The following is a 15,242-nucleotide window of genomic DNA, read 5'->3' on the forward strand; positions in this document are numbered from 1 at the left end:
TTTAAGGCCTTAGTTTGATTCACAATCATAAAATGATCTAATGTCTTACAATCCAACACTTCTTGTAAGGTTACAACGGACTTGCCATTATTGTCTTAGTTGCCAAAACCACATGCTACATTGTTAGGGTTGTTTCTTGTCTTAGTCAAGCTTTGAATGTGACTTTTATTGAAAGAATAATTAAACCTATCAAAGAAGTAAGTGGTTGGCAACACAAATTACACTAAAACATGTCATATAAGCTATCTATTATGACACATGTGAAGTTGTTCAAAGACGCACTTAGAAAACTATTTCAAATTTGGATCAAAGCACAATTGAGCTTTTGAGCATTGTTGTTACAATATGAAATACAAAAGATGTTACAAATAGTAAAAACTTATTTAAATAAAATAATTTAATTAAAATAATAAAATAATATATATTAGATTGATATAAAATAATAGAAGATACAAAAAAAATGATGAAGCTTCTTTAAATGATGTAGATTGATAATTATAGAAAAATAAAGATATCTATAGAAACCACATGAGGAGGTCAATGAAGGGCTATGAAGCTTCCAAAAGCTCCAAAAGTATTACATGCAATATGTATGTGACATCAATAGCACACTATGGAAGTATACATGCCTATCAAATATTCTTTAAAAAAACAATATAAGAAAACAATAAAATCTAATAAAAATAAACACAAAAATAAAAAAGATTAGAGGTGCAAAGAAGGTGTCTTATGAAGCATTCCTAGATTGGACCTTTGGAGTTTGATCTTGCTAGTGGCACTTCAATCTTGTTAGAGGTCAAACACACAACTATAAAACTATCCAGTTGTAATTACAAAATGTGACTTACAGAGCATCCATATACTCCAAATGAAGCATAATTTTTAGCCAATTGCCACATCTGCAATCATGCCATTGGAAAAGTATAACAAAGACAACCACAATGTCAATCACAATAATGAACACAAATTATGAACTCCAAAGAACATAAACTTTTTTGGTGAAAACAAAGACCAATCCATGCAATAAATGAGAACCACTATTCGAATGATGAAAACCAAGAGAGATACATGCAGTGAAGGAGAGCCACCACTTATCTCTTTGAGCAATCTTAATATATAGATATATATGTATATTACTTGATTATTTTTAAATACAAGTTTTTATTATTAAAAATTTTGATTTTAAAGTAGCTACAATTATTACTTTAATATTAGTCTATTATAATATTCTACACTCATATTCAAATTCTTTGAATAGTATAAAAAATCTAAAATATATTTTAAAAAATAATAATTTAAATAAGATAAAATAAAATAAAATTGACAACTTAAATATAATTCTAAATATTTGTATAAAAATCCATTTACCTCTTGTTAAATTCCATATATTTGTATCTCTCTCTCTCTCTATATATATATATATATATATATATATATTTGTATATTCCAACATATGCAAAGACAAATAAATGAATAATATCTAGTGAATATACAAAGTGAAGTAGTTATTTGGTTTTTGGATTTTCGGTGTTTAGTTTTTCAAAAAAGTTTAAAAAATAAATAAAATGATTGTGGTGATTCTAGAAGTAAATAACAAAAAACTCTTTTTCATATATATATTTTTATTTATTATGTACCTACATTGTACTAAAATTTCTCAGCACACACAGCCTTGAATTCTTGTGAATAACAACTATTATTATTTTACCAAACAAAAATGGACAATACCTGCAATTTTTTAACAGACCATTAATCATGTTCACAAATGGTTACAATTTTGCAGAGGACAGCACCATCCCAGAGTAATTTGATCACAATTTTAAGGTTCAGCCATGGATGCTGATTCCCTTCAAATGTACAGTTCAGATCTAACAAAAAAAGACTACATTATTACTATTCAGTTGGAATCCTCAACCAATCAACATAAAATTTCCTTACATATAACAACACTATGCACCGCAACATGGTTCCACGAATCTGTTAGCTTCTAATTCAATCATACAGACTTCTAAAAATACATCACCTAATCCATCATTCTAACCCCTTCGCTTTTGCCGCCTCTACCAGGATGCTAACTACGATTCCTCCCCAAGAATATTCATTTTCCTCCTTTTTAATAATGGATTTCATTTTGCCACCACCCACATGAATGTTTTGGAAATGTTTGGATATTTCTTTTGGATTATTTTATATATATATATATATATATATATATATGTGTATATTTTTCCTCATTGCAATTTTTCTTATTATTTTTCTCACATAAACAAATATTAAGTCCCAGTGTAGTGTACCCGGCGTTAAGAACGAGGTCATACCCTCCCAACACTTGGTCCTTCCACGTCGGATTTGAAGTTCAAATTAGCAACTTGGAATCCAAGATGGCACGCGGAGCCGTCATGTTTTCTCCGCCGCAGGAGAACTCCAGTACAAAAGCAACGAACAGAGAAACTCCAGATACGGAAAGCATGGCCCGCATCACCGACGTGGACCCAGCCCTTCTTCTGCTGTACATTATAAAGAGGGTGGTGATGCGAATGGCGGTGTTGATATCAGTTCGTACCTCTCATCTTCTCGCTGCCTGTGTCTGAGATAAATACAGTATTTGAACTTAATCCTTCAGGTTTTGTTTTGTTTTTCTTTTGTTTTTGCTTCGAGGGTCATCATGTCTGGGTGCGGCAACGCCAATTGCAAGTGTGGTCCATCTTGCACTTGCACCACCTGCTCGTAAGTTCTGTACTCTGATGACGCTTGCCGTTGGAGCTGTGGAGTGTGCATGGTTTCTCTGCAGGTCCATGTTGTATTTGAATCGTTTGTCAGAAGTTATGTGAAATGTGTGTGTTTCCGGCTGTTGTTTACGAGATAATGTGAGTCATGTTCGGATACAATTGTGGGTTACTAGAATAATTACAGACATTGGAATTCTCTCCTCGCCTTGTTGATCTTAATCGTGTACATACATTCTGGCTAGTATTTGTGCACATCGCAGTTTTACTGTGCTCCTTGTGCTTCGCATACTTTAATGTGGTCACTCCTCCTGTAAGTAGCTTTAGGTACTCGATCTGATGAGATTTTTGCGGATTTCATAGTCTGTTAGTAAGGAATACGGATTAATTTTCATCGTAACGGATATGGGTCATCGATTGACTAAGTTGTGTACTTGAATCTTTTTGCTAAATCTTTGCTCTTACAGCCTCCGCTGCATGCAGACGAGGCAGTATATTTTCCACCAGCGATTTTAGTTTTCGTGAGCTTTCCGAGAGTAGAGTAGCATACAGCGCAGTTAGGTGTGAAAGCTCTGCAGGATATGTGATTCTTGGACGCATTTTAAAGCATGAGATGTTAATGGGTATATGAGTTGGATTCTTCTACGAGGGGAGGTCCGTTGATTCCTTGCTCGTCTCCTACGTGTTTGAAGTTTACGCACAACGTGATAGTTATCAGGTTGATGCAAACCAGATTTCGACTATTATTATATTATAACCAGCGCGGCTTATGCGACTATTCGATAACTGGTTTCTGTTTGTTCTTGCAGGTGTGGAAATAAAATGGCCGAACCTGTTTTTGGTGGATTTCGCAAGTAAGTGAACCTCATTATCGCCCTGCCATTGGAGTAAGCATGTTTCGAGATGGCTTTGCGATCCTTCTTGGTCGTTATATAATGTTGAAATTCGAAGCAGTATTGAAACAATTTTATTTTATTTTATTTTATTGTATGTCTCGACTTGGCTGGTAATAGTCTGACATTGGTATTGGCAGCTACAATACTGAGAATGGGTGCAAGTGCGGGCCGGATTGCAAGTGCGACACCTGCGACTGCGACTGTCATAAGTAAATGAGATCGATCCGGCATGTCCTAACGCTGGACCCCTCATGAGAGGATTAGATTCTCTTGGGCTTTGTACATAAATGGGCAAGTAAATGGTGCATTTGTGGCTTTGAGTGTTGAGGAGTGTTGTGGATGTCTTAGTTGTAAAATCTTATGACATCAAAGTATTGAAACGAGCTTTTGAACAAATTTGTGTTTCGTTTACTTAACTTTGTGAATAAATAAGAGTTGAAGATTTTTTCGTAGCTTAATAGTTTTCTATCTTTTCTCAAATACTGCTCGACGACAGTTTAGATAACTGCAGACAACAGTTACACGACGACGAACTACACTGTATGATGAAAATAACTGTACACAGCATCAGGATGCATGTATTGCTGATGTAAGTTTTTCAATCGTGCCAATTCATGCCAAAATCATGTGCATGTACCCTTTCCAATCAATATGAAATCACCTGAAGTTGAGCAACTGCCAGTCCTTTACGTTCTCTGACAGAAATCAAACAAGTCAACCACAAATCTTCCGTAGTTGAGCCGGAACTGGAAGTGGAGGACCTGAAGTGCTTCAGTTGAGCAGTTCCGGCTCTGCTTCTGTGCTGGCCCCTCAAACACGGGGGGCTTGTATTCTGGCTGATATTTCTCGAGCCATTGAGTCCAGAATATGTTGAACCTGAACGTGCCTGCGTTTGTGACGGAGATCTTGAATGTGACGCTAAAATGCCACCTGCCCATATAACACTGCTGCGCTTACTTTTTTTGTAAAATTGGTACAGTTCGAAGGTCCTTCCTATACTGAGAGCCTTTGCCGGCTGTAAAACTCCAGAATTATTCCTTGAAGCTTACTCTATCGATTATTTCTCCAAACTTGCCCAACTCGATGCGATCCTTGAATCTACTCTTTCATGTTGTCTTACATGCCACGAGATTCTGAAGACTACCATGTGACCTTAATACAATCGCTACCGCCACTCAGCAACCTGTACTCCTTGGACCTTCCAGACTGCACTCTTGCCTATCTACTTATGTCATACTACATATGATATCTTTATCATAGTTCTTTTTATTGATCATTGTATCTAGCATTGTATCTAGAAAACTCTTATAATAATATTTATTAGAATACTCATAGGTACCCTAGACTTTGTAGTGTCAAAGCAAGTGATGTTAGTACGTCCTGAATCTTGAAGTTGCACATATGTTTAGGCCTCCCTGTAAAGAGTTAATTGATTGCATGTGCAATAATCTTGACCACATGTCTTAGAAGGAGCCTTTGATGTTTTTAGTTTAAAGTGAAGAAATGAGTGGATACTTGATTTGGGATTTTAACTTATTTTAAAAACATAAATTTGTTCTCATTTAGATTTTGCTAAGATTCAATCCCTAACCTTAGAAGGAAGGAAAATCTCATGTAATTGAAAGAAAGCATGGTAAAGCTTTTTTTATCCTTTGAACATATATAGATTTTTAAGGATATTGTGTACTAGGGCAATTTAGAAACATTTATTTAATTGAGAAAATCATTGATTTGGATTATTTGGCTATCTTTGATAAATAGACATGTGTAATTATAGTCAAAATAAAACCTTATAGATTTATAGATTTATAGAATCCATATATAGATATCAAATGACCTATATAAATTAACAAATCTTTATAGCTAAGGACTTGAGCACATCAACCTAATTGTTAGCACCATCTTTTAAGTATAACTGGTAGTAACCATGGAAAGCATCATATATACTCATATGTTGCAACTATAGTATAGCAAACTAAAACATTTAAATTATAGAAGACATAGCAAATTAATTACAATTCTTACCTTAAGATTATCACATTTTTGTATATTACCTCAAATTTTTCACTTGTAAATTAAAAAAAAACAACTAAACTTTGCAATTATTGAATTTTCAAATTAGAATCATATTAATTGGAGGTAGGATTTTCAAATTTCTTAGGTCCAATGTAACTAATTTTGTAATTACATTGATAAATAATGCACCAGTAGTTATTAATTAAAGAATTATTTGTAAAGAAAAATTCTCAATAAAATAGCCAAAACTTAGTACAATTAGAACTTTTAGATATATTGTTTTTTTCATTTTAACAAGGCCAATCATGAAAAACTTAGCTTTTAATTGATTCTACTAAAACAACTTAGTTTAGTTTAAAAAACAAAAGGATACCTGATCTACCTTCGATCTTTTAAAAAAATTTAAATTACACAAGATGTAAAATTTGATGAAACCAAGTTCCATACAAGTACAAACAAAGAAGTTACCTTCTTAAATAAATCATTACTATTGCTACTACTACAACCATTACACTTAAATTACTATAGCAATGATAATATTTTTGGTATACCATAAATATCTTCATCCACTCAACCATTTAGAATCCATTAATCACTATCCATTAATACATCATAAATCACTCCTATACTATTAAAAATACCATTTCAAGCTAATAGCCAACTATTACATGCACTATTATTTCTATTGCCAACCAACTTGTTGTGGTTTTGAAAAAATGAATTTGCAAAATCAGATTAAAGTCTAAAGACATAATTTATAAGAAAAAAGCTTGCTTGATTGGTAGTGGCTTTAAGCAATGGGAAGGATTAGCCTATGCATATATGTTTGATCATGTTATAAAATGAAAAAAAATTAAATTAATACTTGCTTTTGCGGCCAAACACAAGTAGAAATTATATCATATAAATGTGTATATTGTTTTTTTAGATAGAGATTTGGAAGAAGAAGTATTTATAACTCAATTCAAAGGCTTTGAAGTAAAAGAGCTATATGGCCTTAAACAAGCTCCAAACACATGGTATACAAAGATTGTTTTCTTCTTCAAATAACAAGTCTTTATTAAGAAAGAAGGTAATTATAATCTATAGACAATAAAACTTAGAAAAAATATTTTTTTACTTATACTTTATGAAGATGATTTGTTATTTACAAGAAACTATAATAATTAGATTAAGTGATTCAAGGCATAGTTAAAAGTACATTATGAAATATTATAAATTGAAGAAATAAACATGACTTTATTTCTAAAGGCAAAGTGTATAAGAATACTAGAAGACAAATTTCTTTTGTAAAGGAGATATGTGATTCAAACACTCAAATTATTTCGAATGATTAAATGCCAAGTATCTTCAATTCTTATAACCTCAAGACTAAAATGACTATTGACATAAATTTAGAATTTGTCTATCTAACTACTTACATGTCTATGGTGAAAAAACTAATTAATCTTGCTTATATACCATCTAACATTTTATACTTGATAGAAATAGTTAGCAAATACATGTCTAGACTACAAGTTCTTAACCTATAAGTAATAAAATAGATATTGCATTATATTGCAAGAATACAAGATTTAAGAACCTTTGATTAAAAAGACTCAAATTTACTAATTATAGAATATAAAAACACAAATTGGATAAGTGGAATTGAAAGAGATTGATTAACTATGGATTTTATTTATTTTTTGACTTGGAAACAAACCTATTATTTGACTATCAAAGAAATAGTCTTTAGTGGTATTATCTTCAAAAACAAAGTACATAGGAATATCAACTATAAGGGAGTTTTCATGGCTTTAATTATATTCAAACTTAAGCCATGATCAATCATATATGATAACAAAGCAAACATCAAAATAGGTGTGAATTCAAAAATAAATCCTAAAACTAAGCATATAGCTATCTATTTTGATAATAGCAAAGAAAATATTTTAAGAAGTAAAGTCAATTTTATCTATTTTTAGAATTTTGAAAAGAAAACTAATATCTTTACTAAATTCTTATTAGAGGACTTTTGGACAAATTTAAAACTTTATTCAATGTATCAACTACAATGACATTACAAATCATCATCAAATTTTAGTGACATCAAACTCATAAAATATTACAACAAGCTCTTGTATCATTAATTCATGTTTTAACTTTTAATTGATAAATACTCATCTATATAGTCATAAGAATTCCAATCAGTACAATCTCTAGTGTCTATTGACATAACTAAATTGTATCATAAATTGTCTTTCATATTTATAAACTATTTATTTTATAAATCTCACTAAAAAATTCATGATTTTTGTAAAATTATCTACTAAATTTTAATTAAAATAAAAATATTTAATTTATTTTTTAAACTAAATTAATCTAAAAATATTTTTAAAGAATTATATATAAATATATATATATATATATATATATATATACTTTGAGTTAAAATTTTATATTACAAAAGTATAATATTATATTTAAGCTTTTATAAATTTTTCAATAAGACCAAATACTATTATACTTTTGTAATTGAAATATTGATGTGTGAAAATCTAATTTAAAAAACTTTACAGGAATTCAAAAAAGAGGTTTTCAGAAGATTCTAGTCCTTAATTTTTTGAATGAATCTTTACTTTGTAAAATAATTAAATTTAATAATAACCAAAAAAAATAGATTTTTATACCTTTTCTGGATAAATTAATGTTTTTATTTTCTAATTTTAGATACATATACGTAAAATTATTTTAGTTCTTTAATAATATTGAAACATAATTTTTGAAACTTTCAAATAACCAGTATGATTTTATTCTTAAACAAAACGTCATAATAATGATATTTCTGTTGACTAGATTATATCAAGTATTCTGCAAAAGTCATATATTATCTACTTCAAATAATGAGAACTTATTAAAATTATTAAATTGATAAAAAAAAAAAAAAAAAAAAAAAAAAGGTGATTCCTTTACTCCACCTTTTTTATATTTTTATTAAAAAAAATCGTATTTAAGTACAATTCCTCTAAGAATTGTTTTGGTAATAAGATAAGATATAATTAAATTATTTCATTATAAAATTTAAATGATATATATATTAACTTTAATTTTTGTGTATGAAAACATGTTGTGTATAAATTTTCAGATTTTTGTCTTATATTATTGCATTAAATATATATATATATATATATATATATATACACACTTCTATAATATATATGGTTTTAATATAAAATTTTAAAATGAAATTTATTTATAATATTACCCAAAAAAATTAAAATTTTTAAATATACCGAAAATTAAAATTAAATTAAAATTATTTGAAAAGATCATAATGATTCTTTGAAGTTGGCTACTTGGATATAATATTTTTTGTTTTATTCAAAAAAACGTGTCATGCTGAATGGAGCTACTTTAAATTTGAATATTGCAACAACCAACATAAAGTGCAAAATACCTTTAGACAGGAATCTATGAAGATAGAGAAACATGCAATGAAAAGGAACAAAAAGCATTCAGTTCAACATATGGTTAAAGCCCAAGTTATTAATATACTTTTTTCATTCTTTAAAGTCACAATTATTTTTCATTTTATTTTAAGTTTAAGCCATTGGCTGTAAGTAAAATCTTATTAGATATTCCATTTATATGTGATTTAAAATGTATTAAACACTTATTAATTAAATCTATTTAATTTTAAAATAGTTTATATATATATATATATATATATATATATATATATATTAAATATTTAATTTTAAATAAAAAATTCAGAAAATATTATGATTTGATAAGTTAAATTATTTTAAAAAATCTTCAAAATTTTAAAAATCATTTTGTGTATATATGTGTATATATATATATATATATATAGATATAAAGTGAATATAATTTTGGTTATTGTATCCAAGTTTAGAGGTATGAATTATGAGTTGTAAAGAGCACGAGGTAATTTTGTACTTTTCATTTTTTTATGATTTTTTTTGAAGAAAGACACAACAAACACCATAGAGTGTTACAATGTTCTGTAAAGTAGCCATTAATGAACATCATCTTCATGAGGCTGTGTAATAAACCGACCTACTCCAACTAATTTTTGATATTGTATTCTTTACTAAATAGCCAAGAAAAAAAATGTTAAGCTATTAAAAAAATAGTATAAAATTTAAACTTTAAATACATTATGTTTTAATACATAACAGCCAAACTAAAACGTGTTACTTTAAAAATAAAAAATAAAAAAAATGATTACATTAGCACACCTAATTAATAAGAAAAAGGAGTAAAAATAATTCAACAATAGTCAAATGAACTTTTTGAATTAATGCAACATTTTAGTGGTATCTATAAAGAAAATCACATCAAACTCCAAATTGAAAACATGATGAGGAAATTAGATTTAATTTGCTCTATGAACCACCATGAACAAACATAAAGTTTAAGCTTCTCCACCGAATTATCATCCCGCACTTTTTGCAAAAATCACGATTTTACCTCTTTCTTGATCCATACATGGATTCTTGAAATTGAAAATCCATTGTATACCGCACTGCCCTCTAATCACTTTTGAACAAAAGAATTATGTACATATACAGACACATACATTCAAAAGCTAAGATTCCTGTAGAAGTATATATATATATACATATACACACACACAAACAGACAGATACACACTCATAAAATTTAAGATTCATGTAGAACACTTGTAGAGAATGAAGTCCACACACATGAAACCAAACCAGATAGTTTTTATATCTACATGACTAAACATGCAGTCAAGGGATTGTTACGCATGTGTAGAGGACCGAAGGAAAAGATTGAGAAACACGATGCTGCGAAAAGGCAGAACTGGGTCCACGTCGCCAAAGCCAAAAGACTAAAGACACCGGTCCAGACACAAAGCAGCAGTCAATCCTCGGCCACACTGATCAGCAAAAGCAAGAGATCTCATGTGAAAAGCTGCATCGTCCCACTCGATAGCGTGGGGTTTCGGAGACCTGAGACTCAATCTCCACATCCAACCTGAAGCAATCGCTGCAGATCCACCCTCTCGACGAAAGCAACAACAAAAAAACTCACAAAAAGTGCGCACTGAAGCTGGTGCCGCTGATCGAGACCCTGGAGAGTCCATGGAGTGATGGTCAGCTGACCACTTTGGAGCTCCGTCGACGGTTCCGTGAAAAGATAACGATCCATGGAATCGTCTTTTCGTGCGCAGAGCTGTCACTTGGTTGGCCTGCAGCATTGCACTTGGAATCACGTCATGCTACTGTGGTCCCCTGAATTACTTCGTTGCTTTGGCGTTATTCGATCCGGTTCAGGTGGGTTTTCTCTTTCCTTGTCCCTGTTCGTGCTCCAGGTTGTTTGAAGCGTTGCGGGTGACAAGGGTGCTTGGTATTGAAGGCGTAGATGGTTGCTTTGGTGAACATTGTGTCGACAGGGAAGCAACGGGTGAACCGTGTATGTTAGCGAGGCGGTGGAAGTTGGATTGCTCGATGTCATTCAGTGAGGTTGTTGTTAGACGTTGTGGGGATTCATCTAGCTTGCCTTTTAGCCCGTAACAAAGTCATTGGGTCAATCTGACACGATCGGAGGTGATCACCTCTGCGTTACGACAACTGCGACACAAGGTAGGTTCAGTGAAGTCATTCTGAATCTAACGCGGATTATACAGACATCCTTTATGAGTATTGCAAGACGTTGGGCCTTGTTGCAGATAACCAGAGGGCTGTAGCAATTTCTTAACATGCCAGTGGGATCATCCACTGTGATCTATGTGGTCTGTGACCAATTACATGCCGCCTCTCCATTGAGAGAACTCCTTGCTAGACAGAAGGACGATCAGATGTGGGCTCGATTTCCAGTGACCTCGAGCCAATGGTGTCATGTCATGATTCTAGGGAGTGTGAACCAGCAGGAGCATTGAGAAATCGCTGGATGTTTTCTATCGCATAAAATTAGAATTCGTGCATCCCTGAAAACCAGAATGAGTTTAAAAGGGATGCTGCTAGTGTGTCTCCTGTACTTAGGTTCCCAGCCCCAATATGTGCGAAGCTCTTGTGTGGGCTTGCGGAGGAGATTAGGAGCACCGTTTCAAACGCACTTCCCAATCGCATCCGATGACAGCGCTAGCGAACGGCAGCTTGGTAAGCTTTCAACACCCGTTTGTCTCCTCAGTTGAATGTTACAAGTGGAGTTTCCCGGCATCCTGCGTTTTCTGCGACAGATGGGCCAATATGACAGGTGATGTTTATTCTATTATCTAACACAACAAGATGTGTCACTAGGTTTGAGACACGATGAGAGGCTGTAAAAACGCTTGTCAATTCAGTTAAATTATAAAATTGCCAGACACATCCTTCAACAACTGCGGTTGATTGGCCAGATGAGCATTGGAAAATTTTGACCTCTGATTGATTCGTCGCAGTCTACAGAAGAGAATTAGCGGCAGCAAACACACCTTTGGCGAATTTCAGGTCGCTGGCACCGAGAGACGATCGCCTGGACCCGTTTGATTATTTCAACCATTATCGCGGGGGATACGACATCAAGAGCAAGCACTACTGGGGAGTAAGTAACACACAACCAGCTCCCCAGTGTTGAATTCCGTGCAAAAATTGTTGGTGTGCAATACCTGCGCCAAATCATCACTTTGTCCATACAAAATTCTGCGCAACCTCAAGAAAAAGGCAGGCCAACGCATCCAGTTTTGAGGATGAAGGCCGACTAAGTTGATCACATTGCGTAGTGCTTGTTTGTGAAGACTGGTGAATTGCTAGATTACTCACCAGAGAAGAACAAGGGGGGGTGTGGGGATGGTAGTCTGTAGCTTTTACAGGAATCCCTGGATACGCCATTGCAGCGGCGTGGCTGGTGTTAGGGCTACTCGACCTCCTTGCTCTTCGCTGCTGCTGCTGCAGATGTCTCTGGGGATGGATGTCATCCAAAGCTTCGAAGTGGTTACGCTCAAGAGCTCACTACTGTGCACCTCGAACTATTCTCTCCCTCCTCTCTACCATTTCAGTGTAAGTGTACCTGCACCTCAAACCCTGCAGGTGATTTTTGAACTCGTCCGTAGAACCCCGTCTTACACGTAAATTGTGAGGATAAAGTTGATTGACCAGTTTGTTGGCCGTGTGATATGTTTGCAGTGCCGGCTGCGTGGTTTTGTTTGTAGCATGCCAAAAGTTCACCTCGCAGGCTTCCAATGTGGAGGACGTACTGGTAAAGGCCGCTCTAGACGCCACGAACGATATTCACAGCATTACTGGCACACTCCACGAAGTGAAGCACAGTGTGTTGCATTATGACAGACAGTTATACCAGACCCTCAACTCAACGGCGACGAAGCTAGACAGCATCGCCGTTGCTGTAAACGAGAAGACTTTTGTCACCAAGAAGATTTACCAGAAAGTGCTTACAATTGTGTCAGTTCCGCTGCTTCCCAGATTTTCCGCTTTTCTATGTTCTAGTCCACCAGCTCAATTCCTGCACAAGAGCCTCAAGGGGTGTTCATAAACTCCATACAGTTTCTTGAAATAACTACATCCTAACCTCACTGCCGGTGTTTTTGCGGCGTTGCACAGTGAAGTTGTGTTACTTGTGGTGGCATCATTAGATCTTCTGCTCATCCTTCTTGGATTCGGTATGTTGCCTAGCGCCGTTCTCTTGCTGTATGGCTGCAGTATTTCAATATAAGTCGATAAGGGGTGTGAGTTTAGAATTGGCATCACATTGTCTGAGGATTGAGTTTAATGTAAATCACAGTGTTCAAGGAAAATGAGTCTCCACGGTGTCCCAAAAGGTTGAGATACAGAAGGCTAACTAATGATCTGGAGAAATTTGATGACTTGAGGGGCACAGCATCGACGTTTCTGAAGTGGAGGTGCTTTTTCCACATTATCGTGGTCACGTGGACGTTAACGGCCTTGACATGGATTATGTTCGGATTTTTTCTCACAGTTCATTAGTAAGTAGCTCACTTGTGTTGTTCAGTGTAGTTGTAGATCTTGCTCAGTATTGACTCCTGTGTCTGCTGCACGTTGCGTTTTGATGCATTTGAAGTCTTGGGAGCTTGCAGGTCTTGAGAACATGAATGTTGACTTCAATACAATCAGACATGGTTCTTTAATAAGGAACTTTTTTGATTGATGCCAGTATTGCAGACGACACCTGCTTAGCTTTCAAGGAATATCTTCAACACCCGCAGGACACAACCATTGATGATTTGCTTCCGTGTGCAAATTTGGCTTCATCGGATGTGCAGTTCTTGCAAATGCGGAAGGCCATGAAATACGTAATTGGGGAGACGACTGATCAATTTCTGTTCTATACCAATGGATCCACTGACTTGACAGGAGTTTGTGATCCGATTGGTCCCGCTCCGAAGTTCGAGTTCACTGACGTTTGTGCCAACGACACACTACCGGTCGGCGAATTGTCTAATGCAAGTAGAACGATTTTCATACAATCATCTATTGCTTATCATTTTGTTTTATTGTTTTTTTCGTTTGATTATTGAAGCTAGCGAACACCAATCTGCAGAGATTGATACATCTCGTTGACACTCAAAGTTGATCCATGTTGTTTGAAGCTTGTCAAGCCTTTCGTGTGCAACGGCAATCAAATTGAGTGCTTGGAGGATTACCCATTCTTTGTCAACCAGTCTACTTATGATGCAATTTCTGCATTGACACGAGGCGAGTTCCAACTTCGGACCTCATTGTTTTTCCAGTCTGGTTGAGGGATAGTACGCAATTTTCTTTTCCTGTTTTCATCGGTCGCTCGTTTGCCATTGAGCTTACGCGAAAACTTGGCCATCAATCGTTGCATGTTTATAATAATTTGTTGATCCTCTGAGTGCAGCTTTGCAAAGTATCTTGGACGCCTTCCCACTGATGGAGGGACTCACCAACTGCTCCCTTGTGCTGAACCCAATCAAAACTGTCGTGAACGTGCGCTGCGACCCTGCGAAGATAGCCATCAACCGGGTCTGGATCGCATTCGCAGTGGTGTCATCCACCCTGGTCTTGCTCATTATCTCCTGGTGCCTAGCCAACCACCAGAACTCGGAGCAACGCCACCTTAACAGCGTCGCACCTCACCAGTCTCCACCACCACCACCGTCAAGGTCATCCGTCCAGAGGTGAACTGCGCCAGTTTTATGTCGATTCTCAACAAACCCTTGCAACTGTATCATCCTCTATCCAAGTCTCTCTCTAGACTTAGAACTCTTCCCATATATGCTGCTTCAAATTCAGGCGAAAAGAGCTCATCGAAACTTGCATCGCTCGAGCGTGCCACTCCCAACATCGAGAATGCTGGGAGGTGCTAAACCTGGTTAATCCATCGGGTCCACATGCATCCACCATTCCTCCTGGGAAGCTCCTCCAAGTCTGATACGGCGTTTTTCAACATCTCATGGGACGCCGAAATTTGCCTTTTGCTGCAGGACTAGAGGATCGTACGGAATATATTAGAAGATGGTGCCTTTGAAAGTTGAGACAACCCAAGGCCTTAATGGCAGCTTAGTTGTTAACTTTTCAAAGTGTGTGACAAATCAAAATGTATTAATTAATTCAAAAATTAGAATTGACAAATACTGTGATTTTATTCAAGGTTA

General features: G+C 34.7%; 1 protein-coding gene and 1 long non-coding RNA gene across 6 annotated transcripts; both read left to right on the forward strand.

The window, feature by feature from the left end:
* The first annotated feature begins 2,492 nt into the window (after positions 1-2,492).
* LOC112291198 (uncharacterized) lies at positions 2,493-4,080 on the forward strand. 2 transcript variants are annotated; one of them, XR_012218845.2, is made up of 4 exons: positions 2,493-2,727; positions 3,210-3,380; positions 3,536-3,580; positions 3,760-4,080. It is a non-coding gene; the product is annotated as an uncharacterized LOC112291198 (long non-coding RNA). The 2 variants fall into 2 exon arrangements; XR_002972371.3 differs by lacking the exon at positions 3,210-3,380 and having other exon boundaries at positions 2,512-2,727.
* A 6,626-nt stretch (positions 4,081-10,706) lies between these two features.
* LOC112291091 (uncharacterized) lies at positions 10,707-15,242 on the forward strand. Of its 4 annotated transcripts, none has more exons than XR_002972340.3 (10): positions 10,707-10,941; positions 11,650-11,766; positions 12,048-12,190; positions 12,443-12,645; positions 12,772-13,047; positions 13,207-13,265; positions 13,388-13,589; positions 13,778-14,070; positions 14,214-14,319; positions 14,486-15,242. XR_002972340.3 is itself a non-coding variant. In XM_024538073.3 (10 exons), the coding sequence occupies exons 1-10, from the start codon at positions 10,815-10,817 to the stop codon at positions 14,767-14,769; spliced, it is 1,806 nt and encodes a 601-aa protein (XP_024393841.1). In that variant the 5' UTR covers positions 10,717-10,814; the 3' UTR covers positions 14,770-15,242. The 4 variants fall into 4 exon arrangements, 2 of the variants coding, with proteins under 2 accessions (XP_024393841.1, XP_024393844.1); XR_016506279.1 differs by having other exon boundaries at positions 10,711-10,941; positions 13,484-13,589; XM_024538073.3 differs by having other exon boundaries at positions 10,717-10,941; positions 13,778-14,066.

This window comes from Physcomitrium patens, chromosome 14 (assembly GCF_059467195.1).
Source record: "Physcomitrium patens ecotype Gransden chromosome 14, ASM5946719v1, whole genome shotgun sequence".
NCBI lineage: Eukaryota > Viridiplantae > Streptophyta > Bryopsida > Funariales > Funariaceae > Physcomitrium > Physcomitrium patens.

Excerpts from the sequence above, each read along its gene's own strand:
- LOC112291091 (XM_024538073.3), top strand. The coding sequence starts at position 10,815 with ATGGAATCGTCTTTTCGTGCGCAGAGCTGTCACTTGGTTGGCCTGCAG. Across the intron at positions 10,942-11,649 it reads CGTTATTCGATCCGGTTCAG|GTTCCCAGCCCCAATATGTG; the intron begins GTGGGTTTTCTC and ends TCCTGTACTTAG. Across the intron at positions 12,646-12,771 it reads CTCCTCTCTACCATTTCAGT|TGCCGGCTGCGTGGTTTTGT; the intron begins GTAAGTGTACCT and ends ATATGTTTGCAG.